General features: G+C 41.3%; 1 protein-coding gene across 1 annotated transcript in view; it reads right to left on the reverse strand.

The window, feature by feature from the left end:
• The window catches only part of rwdd (RWD domain containing 4), a 22,348-nt gene extending 15,335 nt beyond the window's left edge, over positions 1-7,013 (reverse strand). Inside the window, exons 1-3 of the mRNA XM_038276712.1 lie at positions 6,823-7,013; positions 3,616-3,696; positions 1,270-1,379 (exon numbers count right to left, since the gene is read on the reverse strand). Coding sequence (XP_038132640.1) covers positions 1,270-1,379; positions 3,616-3,696; positions 6,823-6,846 — 215 coding nt within the window. The 5' untranslated portion in view covers positions 6,847-7,013. The remainder of the gene's footprint in view (positions 1-1,269; positions 1,380-3,615; positions 3,697-6,822) is intronic.
• Between the last annotated feature and the right edge of the window lie 9,086 nt (positions 7,014-16,099).

Raw genomic sequence — 16,099 nt, forward strand, 5'->3', positions numbered from 1 at the left:
CTCATGCAGAATCCCCCCCTGGCTGCTTCAGAATGGCTTCCATAGTGCATGTCCGATAATGTCCTTAAAACAACCTTAAACGTTCTTTTTTTAAAATATCCTACTCACCGGGTCGTCAGCGCTGTTCAATGACGTTCCAAAAAAAGTTTCGTAAAGAAAAAACGTTCCTGTAGTGTTTTATTTAGCATTTTGTAAATCCCATTGAGTTCTGTAGGAATAGTCAATATTCCGCTGCCACCGGAAACGGAAATGGGGCCTGTTTACGCTTAGTTGTAGTCTTTTCGCTTCACTGTGTGTACTCCGACGTCGAGAATCAAGAATCCACCTTTCGTATTCCATTTTCAGAGTTTTTTAAAGTGTTTAACAGAGACGTTAGCACCTCGACGTCGGAGTACACAGAGTGAAGCGAAAAGACTACAACTAAGCGTAAACAGGCCCCATTTCCGTTTCCGGTGGCGAAGGGATATTGACTATTCCAACAGAACTCAATGGGATTTACAAAATGCTAAATAAAACACTACAGGAACGTTTTTTCTTTACGAAACTTTTTTGGAACGTCATTGAACAGCGCTGATGACCCGGTGAGTAGCATATTTTAAAAAAAGAACGTTTAAGGTTGTTTTAAGGACATTATCGGACATGCACTATGGAAGCCATTCTAAAGCAGCCAGGGGGGGATTCTGCATGAGCCAAAAAGCAGAGACAGGAGCAATCGTCAAAATTTTGGTGTCGATCATTCGATTTCATCCTGGACACTACAGAAAATGGGCTAAAAGTGTTAAGAACCAAACTTCTCCTTTAAGGGTCTTGCTTACCCAGAGTGGCAGTCTGTGGGAGTGGGACTCGAACTCAGAACCTCAGCATTCCAACCTCTATGCCCTAATCGCTAGGCCACCCCCCCCCCCATGTGTGCTTTTCTACTCAGAAATGTTACAATCTAAACATTAGTGCACTTTGATTTATTTATTTTGGTAATTTAATTTAAATACCTGAAGGATTTTGAAAAGAAAACCTGAAGGCTGCCGTAGCGCTGCCTCCACCTCCTCTGCTGTCATCTGATGAATATAAATATCACTAACCTACAATTTATTTTTTTCATTTGTGACAGTTCTATAAACGTCACTTCAAAAATAAATTATACTGTTTTGTCATATTTTTCAAAGATTAGCTGAAAACGTATATAATTGGGGCATATTGAAATATAGATCGTTATTGTGATAATAATTAGTCCGTATCCTGATAGATACTCGCCCTTCGCATGCAACTCACATCCTGTTGTTGAAAAAAGCGTCGAGGCAGATCTGAGGAGCCGTCTCTGGATACGTAGCCGGCCATGAGACGTCCAGGATGAACGCTTTGGTGTCCTCCAGGTCTCCAACCTGTTGAACGACATTAAACCAGACGGTAAAAAGCTGACATCACCAATTCTATTCAGTTTATTTCTATAGCGACGATTCACATCACGTCATCTCAGGTCACTTTCCAGTTCACCAGATCATCCAGTCAGATTGATTCAAAGTTTTCTATCTAAGGAAAACCAGCTGATTGCATCGACTCATTGACTCTTCAGCAATCCCTCACACTAAGCATGCTTGTAGCGACAGTGGAGAGGAAAAACTCCCTTTGAACAGGAAGAAACCTCCAGCAGAACCAGGCTCAGTGTGAGCGGCCATCTGCTGAGGCCCACTGGGGTTCAAGGAGACAGAAGCAGACGTAGAAAAAGAAGCATAGATACAAAAGGCAACTGTAAAAGGCGGCCTCGACCAGGAAACAGCCAGGCATACAAGCGCCAAGTCAACTCCCATGTCAGAGGATGAAGAGAGCACATCCAGTTAGTCACAGTCAGAGAAACAGGACTACACTGAAAAACAGGCCAAGCTCCAACATCTAGAAACAAAGGTGTTGATGGCAGCAGCACAGCTGATATTTCTCTCCAGGATGGAGTCACAGCCAAACAGGAACAGACCAGATGAAGCTACTATGAGAAAAAGCAGAGAGAGCAGAACGTTAGAGATTGAACTAACAGATTCTGCAGAGTGGGAGAATAGAGATAGAATGAAGCAGAATGATGAAAAAGGGGTCCCTATGTCCTCCAGCAGTCTAAGCCTATAGCAGCAGAACTATAGAGATAGCTCAGAGGAGGCAGAGGAGAAACGTTCGGTTTCTCGTCTGGTGAAATCGGGAAGAAGCCAGTTTCCTGAAATAAAAACAAATCGTCACACCTGGATTGTATCAGGATGATTTAACCGGTATTATTTAGTAGTTTTCCACTTTTCCCCGATGTATTCCAGCATCCAGCTGCAATGCACGTGGGCATTGTCAGTTTCACTATAGCTCTGGTGAATTTCAATGGTGAAGTCCTCTGGAAATCTTCAATAATTGTTGTTGATTGCAGATGTGTCTAGTAGTTCCCATTGATTTAGCTTGGAAAGCGGGGAGAATGGCGCTAGGCTTACCGCACCGTGACGTCACTGCCGGAAGATGGCAGGAGGGAGGGGCTACTATATTTGGGCAAAAATGGCCGCTCCCAGACTCAGTGATCGCAACTAAAAATATTGCTTTAATCTTTTTTTCCGATTAACAATAAATTCATTAAATCACAACAAACATATTAGTTTTAGGTATAGATAATGATCCATTGATTATTCCTTGCTGACCGGACTTTTCCTTGAAACAGAGCGAGCACGAGGAGAAATTGCTTTTGCATGCGTTTAATAGGCGTTCCCCCCAGGTTGTGCATGTGCATTTTTCTTTTTTAAAGTGGAGAGGGTGGGTCTTTTAAAAGACTCGCAAACAATCCTCCACAATACCTTTCATTAACAGAGACATTTCTGCTGGACTCTAAAGGCCAATTCATGCTTCTGACGCATAGCTTCTGCAACCGTCAAATCTGTCTCTGTGCGAGACCACGCCCCCAGCGCAGAGGTTCTGCAACCGTCGCCGCGCAACTCAAAAATATCTTGACTACGCGTTGGGCGGTCGCAAACCCGCACAGACCTCAAGCGAAAGTGCGCAGACAAAAAGCAGCTGTGAATGGTCCTTGGTACGCCTTTCCGGCTGTCTGTGTGGTCGTCCTTCTCGATTCGGTGCCGGGGCACGCCATTTTTAAAAACCGAGGAACAACTACAAACGACAACTACGGCGAAAAGTTAATCAATGAGGTTTATACGATGCCTCAGACCAATTATATAAAGATTAAAGGTCTCTGCCACAATGAAGTTCTCGTGACTTCTCGAATAGGCTCCCCCTAGTGCTTTGGCGGGAAACTGCCGTGCGTCCCTAGAAATTCCAGACCGACGGTGCAGAAGCAAACCAGCAAAACTGGTTCACGACTAAATCCAAGCAACATTTGATGTGTGCGGTTGTATAATCTGCCCTTAATAATATAAATCTGAGACATTTCTGCTGGACTCTAATATATAATATATATATAAATATATATAAATCTGTGGTAGTCTAAGCTTCTTAAGTTCTTTACATTAAATGTGTTATTACCTGACTATCCTGAACAATCATCTAATGACGGACTGAGCTGTCAGCACACAAACTGAGCGTCTGAATGAGGCAGCAGGGGTCAGAGCAGAGAACAGAGCTGCTGATGGTAGCAGTACCCACCCTGAACTGGAAGGAAACTGGGCTGATCTCCTTGAAGCAATCGTCCCCCTCATAAATGGAGCGAAGAGCTTCCAGCTCCATCTAGGAGAAAAGAAACAGAGATTGGTCGTCACTATTATCCCTGCAGCAGGAAATTATTTTTAAAAAAGTTTCAGTTTCTTTCCATTAATGCTGAATTTAACTTTATTTCAGTTAAAACCTGTTCACACGTCACTGCTTAATGAGGGGAGACAACTGATCCCTATTTATTCACTGGATTGCTGATAGCCAGGAAAAAGCGAAGCCACTGCCGCCATATTGGTACTCCCCACTCCCACGTAGACTTGCCATAAAAACGCCTCCCTGTGCAGCATTTAGCTGCTAAACCAGCAGTTTTCTGTGTGCAGGAAGACGTTCTACTGGTAATTTCCCAGTCAGTGGATGAACTAAGCAATAAATCCATCTATAGCCGATGGATCCTATAGTTTAGTCTGCAGACTAACATTAGTCTGGCTATCTCAGACTGACTGGAAGACATTGACATTGGGTCTAACGTTAGAAAATAGAAAGTAATTCAATGTGAAATGTCATTGTAGTAATTCTTTCTTTAGTGGATGATGCTGTAGTTCCTGTAGTGTTTGTTGTATTTCTCATTTGAAAAAGTCATGTGCAACAATATATTGGGAAAAAAAGCAGCTCAAACATTTGTTCCACATACAGTGCAGACCAAAAGTTTGGTCAAACCTTCTCATTTAAAGAGTTTTCTTTATTTTCATGACTATGAAGGCATCAAAACTATGAATTAACACATGTTGAATTATATATTTAACCAAAAAAGTCTGAAACAACTGAAAATATGTCTTATATTCCATTATTCCATTCCACCTGTGATTGCTGCTTCGCTCAGTCTTGGCGTTCTCTTGAGGAGCTTCCAGAGGCCGTCACCTGAAATGGTTTTCACTTCACAGGTGTCCCCTGTCAGGTTTAATAAGTGGGATTTCTTGCCTTATAAATGGGGTGTGGACCATCAGTTGTGTTGTGCAGAAGTCAGCTGATAGTCCAACTGAATAGATGGTTAGAATTTGAATTATGCCAAGAAAAAAGCAGCTAGGTAAAGAAAAACGAAAGGCCATCATTACTTTAAGAAATGAAGGTCAGTCCGTTCGAAAAATTGGCAAAACTTTAAAGTGTCCCCAGGTGAAACTGGCTGACATGAGGACCGCCCCAGGAAAGGAAGACCAAGAGTCACCTCTGCTGCGGAGGGTAAGTTCATCCGAGTCACCAGCTTCAGAAATGGCAGGTTAACACAGAGTTCTAGCAGCAAAAACATCTCTAGAACAACTGTTAAGAGGAGACTTTGTGAATCAGGCCTTCATGGTAAAATAACAGTGGAAACCGCTGCTAAGGACCAGCAACAAGCAGAAGAGATTTGCTTGGGATAAAGAACCCTAGGAACGGACATTAGACCAGTGAAAATCTGTGCTTTGGTCTGATGAGTCCAGATTTGAGATCTTTGGTTCCATCGTGTCTTTGTGCGTGATATATATGGGTTTTAAATTTTATGTTCTTGGACAAGCATACAAGTTTTGTATCACAAATAAAGCACTCTTATTACCTAAGCACACTCATTATCTAAGTTTCTGTTTCCTTGAGAGTATCAAATAATTTGTTTTTGTACTCACGAGCTCTCGGTGCCATGCTCCAACCATGATGTAATAGTGATTTTGGTTTCGGCTGTCCACGAGCCCTGGGTGGGTTCGGTGGATGCCCGTTCCATATTTTGGTTTTTGTAATCATGCACTTAAGGTGTGAGAGGGAGCGATCACTTTTCCTGATTGGGTGAAAGATTTTCCTTAGAAGTTTGGCATAAATGACGTGTAGCGGTTGGCACTGGCGGGGTCTGCTAGGGTTGCGTACGGACACCTAGCTGCGCGGGTTGCTGCCCTGCCGGGATCGACCGGCCCTCCGACCCTTGTGTCACGGTAGGGGGACAATATAAATTGTATTCAGCACCGTGCCTTGATTGATGTGCTTGCTTTGCTGTTTTCTGTGGCGGAATAAAACGCCACATTTTAATTCTAGCAGAAACAGCTTGTGTGTTCTGTGTGTGCATCTTTATTGCCGACTCATCCCGATCCTGTCTAAATTTCATAATACAGTGCGACGCAGAAAAGGTGAACGGATGGACTCTACAAGCCTGGTTCCCAGAATGAAGCATGGAGGAGGTGGTATGATGGTGCTTTGCTGGTTATACTGTTAGGGATTTATTCAACATTGAAGGAATAATGAACCAGAATGGCTACCACAGCATCTTGCAGCGGCGTGCTATTCCATCCGGTTTGCGTTTAGTTGAACCATCATTTATTTTTCAACAGGACAATGAGCCCAAACACCATTTGAGTGAGAGTGATAGGGTGCTGCATCAGATGACCTGGCCTCCACAATCGCCCGACCTGAACCCAATGGAGATGGTTTGGGTGAACTGGACCGCCGGAGGCAAAAGGGTTAACAGGTGCTGAGCATCTCTGGGAACTCATTCCAGACTGATGGAAGCTCATCAAGAGAACGCCAAGAGTGAGCGAAGCTAGAATATGAGACATATTTCCAGCTGTTTCACACCTTTTTGTTAGTATATAATTCCACAATTCATAGTTTTTATGCCTTCAGTGTGAATCTACAATAATCATAATCATGAAAATAAAGAAAACTATTTGAATGAGAAGGTGAGTCCAAACTTTTGGTCTGCACTACATTCTGCTCCATTAACACATTCATTTTACTGTGATTGATTTGTATAACATGCCATACCACATGGTTTGCAAAGTGATGTGTCCCTTTTTACCATAAATTACGGTAATCTACTGACGCTCTGAAACAGCCAGTCTGGGTCAAAGTGATGAATTTATCTTTATTTTTAAATTCTTTAGTCCCCCTGAAAATGAGAACGCCATCTTTGTTCGATGCTGTAGCGCACAGATTGTTTACATTCCGATAGGTCTAAGTAGGGAGTACCAATATGGCGGCCGGTGGCTTCACTTCAACCCAATACTACTAACAGGCAATCAGCGATCGGTGAATAATTAGAGATCAGTGGGGAGAGCCGATCGGACTGGATCCGATAAACAGAGCTTTGCTAACAGCTAACAGCCGCTAGCTGCTAACAGCTGCTAGCCGCTAACAGTTGCTAACAGCTGCTAGCCTCCAGGAGCTACGCTGCTGTTTTCTTACCTCCTGATCTTCGTTCGCTGTCATGTTTCCTCTAAGGCTCTTACGTCATACGGTCCACGCGCACAGCTTCACAGCAGAAGGGAGCCGGTTAGCGACACATTGCTGCCGTTCCACCGTACCTGATGACCGGGAGCAGCGCCGCCCGGTGCTGCCTGTCTGCTGGTCACCCGCATGACAGTGCGCGCATGCGCAGTGGAACGCACGTGTCCTCGAACTTTTACCGTTTCTGACTCTTCTGTTGTAAGAAAAACAACAAATACATTAAAAATAAAAATAAAACGTAGAAGTAGAGATGATACCTTTGTTAAATAATGTTTTTTTTATTAACTTATATTAATAAATATTAAAATGTGTGGATTTTACCCAACACAAAAATTCATGACTTTTTTTTAGACTTAATTTATTTTTCATTTTGTTTACAATTTTCAATTCAATTCAGTTTATTTAAATAGCGCCAATTCACAACACAAGACATCTAAAGGCACTTTACAGTTACAGAAACTGTTCTGGAACCTGCATTGAATGCTGGGAAGCCTCTTCACAGAGGGGGTGAGGGGTCATTGATGATGTCACGGGCTCGGGACACGCAGCGCGGGGATGAAATGTCTTTAAAGGAATAGTACACCCAAAACATGATTAGCCTTCATTTTCTACTCACCCCCATGCTGAACAACACTCTGGAGTACTTTTTTGATATCTCAAATGCATCTGGAGATCTGGGAGGCTTCTTGCTGTCTGCTGACATTCAAATAATGGAGGTCTATGGCGCCCGAGGCAGAAAGGTCCATAAAAGTCCACAAAAAACGTGTCAATATTCCTCCATACTGCTCGTCCAATGTATTCCAAGTGTCCTGAGTGGGTAGCGTCCAGAATTTACTCGAAACGAAGTCATTTAGAATGTTTTTAGAGCATAAACAGTAGTGTATAGGATTTCCTGAAAGCGCGTTCACGACGCTACGGAAGCCGGCAGACCAAACCAGATGAAAGTGCGCATTCAGCGTCTGCTCTGCCGATAATGCAAGCGTAGAAGAAGAAATGTGCTGTTTACCTGTGCAAAGAAAGAAACAACGAAAGAAAAATGTCTGAGGACTTCAGTGTTGAGGAAGAGCATGAGTTCTTTGCCGAGCTGAATGCGCACTTTCATCTGGTTTGGTCTGCCGCGGTTTCCGTAGACAGGTCCTGATCAAAAATACACACAATCCGAACAATGATGCTGTGTCTGTGCATTAGCCTTTAATTCTAACAGATTTACACCAGAGCCAAATTCATGAACCGATTTAATAACTCCACAGAGCTTCAGTTTCCACTCTAGCAAAATCGCACATACTGGTAACATAACAGGAAACATCAAGTTCATATTTAGCTTTTTGCTCGTCAGGAAGTCCTCCTGCAAACTGGATGTTTCGGACCTTCTCCCCCCTGGAAGGATCTTCTGAGAACCAAACTGAGCTGAGGATTCAAGTTTGCGGTTTGGATCAACCTTTTCCCCCAAGGATTGTCTGGGGCTTCTCTCTGAGCAGGGGATTCATCTCCACTATAACCCGTTCAAGTACCGCAGGAAATCTAAGTGGCAGTCAGCTTTTCCGTTCACCAAGGAACCACCGCAGTCTGGGTAAACCCTGTCCGCCCTCCATCAAACAAGATAATCACTGGAACATCCCACACAGACTGGATTCAAATAAAGACACCTTTTCTGGAAACGTGAGTCTGCAACCTATTCCTCCTCTTCAAGTCAAAGAATCTAATTTCCCACTGAGCCTGAACTTACCGCAGAATCTTCTTTCCAGTTCCGGTTTGACCGTGTTCAGAGCAGCACTGGACTCATCTCATTATACTAAATAAACCTGTTAAACTTTTCCCTGGTCTCTCTGTTTGGTCTTCTGCATTTGGGTCAGATCTTTAATTAAATCATGACAGAAATGTAATATTTCTTATTCCTTTGAATGTTAAACATGGTTTCTTTGGTATTTCCAATAACAGCATGTCTGGGAAAGAATATCTCATAAACTTTATTATTCTGTTGGCTATTTAGCTTTTTGCTCTTAGTTGACGGTGAAATTACCTGCAAAACATCTTCCTACAGCTGGCAAACGCTAATGCTACATGTTGGCACATTTACTGCGTGTCTGTGTGGGAGTGGGTAGTGAGTACCAGCATGGCGGACAGTGGCTTCATTTTTTTTTCGAGCAACCAGCAATTCAGTGAATAAATTACGGAAGAGGATTAGAGCCGCTTAAAAAATAAAAAAAGTTAACTGATTTTTTAATTTGATTTAAGTTTAATAAGGAAAAAAACCTCAGAATTCTGACTTTAATCTGAGAATTGTGGATCTTAACGTAGATGGGCACCATAAAGGCAATAATGTGGAGCAAAGGTGTGAGTTGTTTGGGAGAAACAGGAACACATTGCTGAAAAATGATGGAATTAGGAGACTTTTTACGTGCCTGAGGGTCCCCTGCTGATGTTATTTCTATAATGGAAGAGCAGAAGGTGATTAAAACAATAGAGCTAGTCTCCAAAACAGACATGGCTACAGCTGGATGCAAACATGTTTGTTAGCTGTCAGAATTCAGCCAGAATTCAGAGATTAAAGTTAGAATTCTGACTTTTTTCTCATATTAAACTGAAATAAAATGTTAAAATCAGTATTATTTTTCAGTGACCCTAATCCTCTTCCGTAATAAGTAGAGATCAGTGGCTAAAGCACATAAATAAAAGTATAAATAAAAATGATGCAAAAACATAATCCAACACCAGAGGGCGCCAAAGCTTCATTTTAAAGCGCGGTCAGCTCCATTCTGGCTTTGTCCCCACATTTAATACATTGGATGGAGGTTTAAATAATCAACTCATCCGTTTGCAACAAAATATAGTGGAAATTAAATGAAATTATCTAAATAAGATCAAAATAATTTTCTCCGTTTGATCAGTTGCTCTCTATAATTCAAATAACCATGCAGTGCTTTTTACATTTATCTAAACATGCAACCCTTTAGGGATTAGACCATAAATTTGAGTACCTGTTGTGACGTCAAAGGTTACTTTACTATCTTTTTTTTTCCTGGAATCTTTTTTTATCCTTTATACTAAAAGGTTCTGCTGCAGATAAGATGTTAAGGCTTGCTTTAATGCCACAAAAGTCCTGCTTTGTTCCACTATGTAAGAGGGAACATTGTTTGCAAATTACCTTCTGGTCTAATCAAGGAGATGAGATGCAGCAGATTTTTTATGTTTAATCACCATTTTAGATTCAATTCTTCACCAAAAGAAATGAAATAGAAAACATTCTAATAACTTAACACCTGTTCCTTTTTATCATGCAAAGTTTTAATGGCTCAAACATTTATATTTGATACATCTCCACTTTAAAAGAGTTTATTGACTTATTTTTCCACTTAATTTAATTAGCAGTTTCAGGCATTTACAACCAGCTGCATCTGAGGGCGTTTTAAAGGAAAAGTCACATTCAGGATTCAAACTTCTGAAAGTTCTTTAAATATGAAATTATTACTTACTTTTTTAATAAATAAGTGTTTTTAATTCAGAGTAATTTTCATGTGAATGTGGTTTACTGGAGGCATCCATGTTTGTCAAAGAACACTACTGCCACCTACTGGTTAGTGACATTGTCACGGTGCGGTATCGGCTGTTGATCAAGTCCCAGTGCTGTATCTGGTGTTTGTCACAACGCGCTATTATCCAAGTCATCTTGAAAACATTCTTCTTCCAAATGTTGGCTACATATTACGGGTTTTTTCTCTGGCCAGAAGCTCGATGGCAAATCCTCCCTCTTCAAGTTGGCGATCCAACGACCAACCCGTCCGTTTTTCTCTTTTCCCCGATGTATTCCAGCATCCAGCTGCCATGCACGTGGGCATTGTCAGTTTCACTATAGCTCTGGTGAATTTCAATGGTGAAGTCCTCTGGAAATCTTCAATAATTGTTGTTGATTGCAGATGTGTCTAGTAGTTCCCATTGATTTAGCTTGGAAAGCGGGGAGAATGGCGCTAGGCTTACCGCACCGTGACGTCACTGCTGGAAGATGGCAGGGGGGAGGGGCTACTATATTTGGGCGAAAATGGCCGCTCCCAGACTCAGTGATCATGACGAAAATTATTATTTTTCTTTTTTTACTGATTAAAGCTAAATTCATTAAATCATCGTGAACGTATTAGTTTTAGCTCTAAATAATGATCGATTGATTCTTCCTTGATGATCAGACTTTTTCCTTTAAAGAACAAATCGTCAAATAGATTCAGATTCTATCAGATCCAGTTCTAAGCAATAATATATATTTTTCTATTTTTTAAACTCCTTAAGAGAGAGAAAGCAGGCCGAGTATCATTGGGTGGGTGTGAGGATGAGAAACCATGCAGCTGTCAGGAACACACAGAATGACGGTAAAATAATTGGTATCGGCCTTAAAAAAAACTATATCAGTGGATTTCTAGTTTCCTGCTAAGACTTTTTATTTTATTTGCATTTGCAGCCTTAATGTAAAAGTTATTGGACAGGAAAAGGGAATGAGAGAGAAAGGGAAGACATGCAGCAAGAGCCCTCAGGTCAGGACTCAAACCCGTAAAGGTCTTAATGATCATGATTAACATCACAATCTAATTTGAATAGAAGGCTAAATGTAGGATCTATGATACAGCAGCACATAAAAATGATGAATAAATAACCAAATGTGTGTGTTTGATACTACTGGCCTAAGGAAGACCAATGTTGACAATTTTTTGATTTGTAGTGAGTGGGGGTTCACTAGGTCGCTCTTTATTACTATGTAGAATCAAGCAATTATTTTCAGACTTTGTGTTTTAATGCCAAGAAAAGAGAGGTTACAGGAGCACAGATGCTTTGGTATGCTTGGCTCTGAATAAATCTGGCATCCCTGAGCACCTGTGCCCTAAAAGTGTCTCTGCAAACACCTGCGGAAAGAACCACTGAGACAAACGGCCTGCACCACAGAAACAGCAGCCGGCCACCGGAACGGGCCCATAACCCCTCCTTTAGAGAAACCAGACAGCAGAGGGAACCCTGGGAAAGAAGCCCAAGCTGCTAACAAGTAGGACTGGGTAATAAATTGCATTGGCAATATAATCGCGATTTAGCAAAACCCAATTTTCAAATCGCAAAGGCACAGATTTTTATCAAACTATATTTTACAAACAACATTTCTCCCTCCAGCCCTGTAGGTGGCGCTAAAACACTTGATGTAGGAAAGGTACATATTTTTGCAGCTAGCGGTCAGGTCCATGCATCAAGTAGAAGGAAACAAATTTTCACAAAAACTGAAAGCTCGGGTTGAAATGAATGAACAGTTTGGGGTTAGGGAAAAGGAAAATCTATATAAAATTGCAATCGCAATTTTGGGGAAAAATAATCGCAATTTAGATTTTTGGCAAAATCGTTCAGACCGAGTTAAAAGAGAAGTCCGTTCAGCAAGGAATAATCAGTGGATCATTATTTATACCTAAATCTAATACGTTTGCTGTGATTTAATGAATTTAGTGTTAATCAGTAAAAAAATAAAAATTATAATTTTCGTCATGATCACTGAGTCTGGGAGCGGCCATTTTTGCCAAAATATAGTAACCCCTCCCTCCTGCCATCTTCCGGCAGTGACGTCACGGTGCGGTAAGCCTAGCGCCATTCTCCCCGCTTTACAAGCAGAATCTGTAATGATCTCAGGAAGTTTGGACCCAGAATTCAAGGCGGGACAGGCAGTGGGAAAGTTCAAAGCGTTTGTTTAACAAACAGGAGCGCGGGGCTGCTCGTCTGCTCCGGGGCGGATCTCTGCAGGGATAGGAGAATACAGGTCAGTGACTGGATGTGGAGCGGAATACGACTTGGAGCAAAGTCACTGACCTGATTCAAAGTTCAGTCCGTTGGCGGAGAACTCAGCAGAATCCAGGAGGGAGGTTTGACCGCAGATGCAGCGGGCCACGCCCCCAGAGTTCCTAGAGAGGGAGCGTAGCGGGCGCCAGGCGACGCCGAGCAGCAACAGAGTCCAGAAGGGAAATCCAAGGATGAAGTCAGAAGACAGTTACAGGTTCAGAAGCCAGTAGAATCCAACACCAGATGCGACAAACAGAGCAAACAGGGACAAGGCAAAATCTGGGAAACGGACAGACTAAAGATTGACAGGAAACGTCTCGCCAAAACACTCGAATAACCTGCCGCTGATGGGAGGCAAACACACAACCTAAATAGTAGAGGAACCAGGTGGAAATGATCGGCGACAATCAGCCGCAGAACCAATGAGACAGGGGAGCAAGGAGCAAAGAAAAAACCCAAACCATCAGCGCCAAGATCATGACAAAAATCAATGGGAACTACTAGACACATCTGCAATCAACAACAATTATTGAAGATTTCCAGAGGACTTCACCATTGAAATTCACCAGAGCTATAGTGAAACTGACAATGCCCACGTGCATGGCAGCTGGATGCTGGAATACATCGGGTAAAAGAGGAAAAAAAAGACTTATTCCACCTTTCTGATTCCTGATCCTCCACGGACGGGTTGGTCGTTGGATCGCCAACTTGAAGAGGGAGGATTTTAGCCTTGTGAGACCATCCTGATCTCGCGAGCTTTCAAGGTTTCACTCGCAGATCAGTCTGGAGACTCTCCGTTGAAGAAAATTTGGAGCCGTTCACCAAACGAACGTCCAATCAGCGTTGGCTTTGAGGCGGTTTGAGGTGTGACGCAACGAGAAGCGCGACAGTTCAGTTTAAAGAACATGGCGGCTTCAGCCGATGAAACTAGCGTTAGCGTGGCTATCGAGCAAGTTTTATCGGAATTACAGAGTATTTCTTCACTGAAAGAAGAGCAAAACACTGCTCTGGAGGCTTTTCTCAGAGGAAAAGATGTTTTTGCTCTTCTCCCAACTGGTTTCAGCAAGAGTTTGATCTATCAATTGGCTCCTCTTCGTCGTCGCTCTGTTAGTACGTCATATGCTTCGTTGATCTGATTGGTTTATTTGGCCCGTCTATCACCAACATAGGCCAATCAGCTAGCCAGTATTTTCGCCCCTTTCCAAAATTACTTCAACGGAAGGTTTCCAGATGGATATGCGGAGCAAATCCATCTGGTGGAGTCAGGTTAGGAGGATTTGCCATCAAACTTCTGGCCAGAGAAAAAACCCGTAATATGTAGCCAACATTTGGAAGAAGAATGTTTTCAAGATGACTTGGATAATAGCGCGTTGTGACAAACACCAGATACAGCACTGGGACTTGATCAACAGCCGATACCGCACCGTGACGTCACTAACCAGTAGGTGGCAGTAGTGTTCTTTGACAAACATGGATGCCTCCAGTAAAGCACATTCACATGAAAATTACTCTGAATTAAAAACACTGATCATTTATTGAACAGGATGGAATCATTTCAGATTTAAAGAACTTTCAGAAGTTTGGATTCTGAATAGGAGCGACTTTTCCTTTAAGAGAAAGTAAAGCATTTCAATATTATATATCTAATTAAATAAAATATGAAGTTAGGGCTCAGTGATTAATCAAAGGTTTGGTCGCTCAGACGGGTGTCTGAGGACTCATAATAAAGAGCATTTTATTTCAGTCACAAAACAGGCCTAAATTGGAGGTGACTATGACCTGGATGATCAAGATTTTTCACGGCCAGTGTGTTTTTTAAATTTAATGGTAATATTTTCACACATCAACACCATTAACTACATCAACCACAGCTTTTATAGGTAGAGTTGACCTCTTGCATTTGGAAAGTTAGAGGTTGATTCCAGTTTCATTCTGTCACCGTGTGGCTGTGAAAAGTCAGTATGACTGGAAAAGTGCATCAGTCCATTTACTCTTTCAGCAGCTGATGAAAGTGCTACAGTTCATGGCCCATCATTTTTAGAAGTCCTTATCACTCCCCACACAGAGCAAAACATGAACACCCACAACTAATTAGCATTCAGAAGAGGCAATTAACCTCACATGTATTCTGTTGGCAGAGAGGAGGAAGCAAACCCAGAAAAAAAAGGCCAAACATAAAAGCCAACCGTAAGCGGCCTGAGATTCAAACAGCCGGCATTTATGGAGCTAAAGCGGTGCCACAAAGTTAGGCATAGAAAAAGAAACAAAAAAATTATTTGGATATTCAAAATTAGGTTTGAATCTGGAAAAAAAATTGATTGATTTTTGTTTTATATTAAGTTACTTTTTTTTCCTTTAGTGTGAAACTGCTGGTCAATCAGTGAGTATGGAGATAAATTGAGGCCAAAAAATCTCTTTAAAAAAATTTTTGTTTGAAATAGATAAATAAACTGAAACTATAATATTATTTGGAACTAAAGAAAAACAATATTTAAACCCCTTAAATCCAGAGGGTCTTAGGAGCAAATTCGGCCTGAAATTCCGTATGTGGATTAAAACAAGTCCAGCTCCCAAACTATAAATTGGAAATACTATTGTTTGTATTTGTATAACAGAAAGGCATTGAGGAATATTTTTCAGGTGGAACCTCTATTTTAAATGTAACCATGTCTGATTTATAGGCAAGGCAAGGCAAGGCAAATTTGTTTGTATAGCACAATTCAGTACAAAGACAATGCAAAGTGCTTTACGTGATTAAAATACAGGAAGATAAAACAGAATCAAAGCAAATAGGAAAAAAATAAATAAAATAAAATAAAAAATGCAGAAACAAAAACGAATATTAAAAACAGTTGGACTAAAGAAAATATATTTAGTTGAACTGTTTAACTAGAACAGTGGAAGGCAATCCTAAACAAATGTGTTTTTAGTCTTGATTTAAAGGAACTCAGGCTTTCCGCACTTTTACAGTTTTCTGGAAGTTTGTTCCAGATAAGTGGAGCATAGGAACTAAATGCTGCTTCTCCATGTTTAGTTCTGGTTCTAGGTGATTAAATAAAGAAAAAAATTTAAAAAATTTAGCCTCGCCAAAACTTTTTCCAAAAAGAAACACTGTAGAACACCATGAAAGCCCATTTGAAACTCTGGACGAATCCTCAGAATTTATAGATCCACATCTTGACTATAAGTCAAGCAAATTTGGACTAAATAAGTTGAAGCGTGTTTGTTCCACAGAGGTTTTAGTGGGCAGTGAGCTAGGAGGAAAGTGGTGCCAAAAATGCAAAAATGTGTATTTTTCCACTCATAAAAGGGAATCTGGTCAGAAAAAATGTGATGATTTCCATTATTGGAGACTTTCTGCATAACGCAAAGCCTTTGCTCCTAAGATTTAGCCGTTATTTAATTGAATTTACCAATAAAATCACCAACCTGAATAGAA

The sequence above is a fragment of the Cyprinodon tularosa genome, unplaced genomic scaffold (assembly GCF_016077235.1).
Source record: "Cyprinodon tularosa strain WSP-4 unplaced genomic scaffold, ASM1607723v1 ctg1263, whole genome shotgun sequence".
Classification (NCBI taxonomy): domain Eukaryota; kingdom Metazoa; phylum Chordata; class Actinopteri; order Cyprinodontiformes; family Cyprinodontidae; genus Cyprinodon; species Cyprinodon tularosa.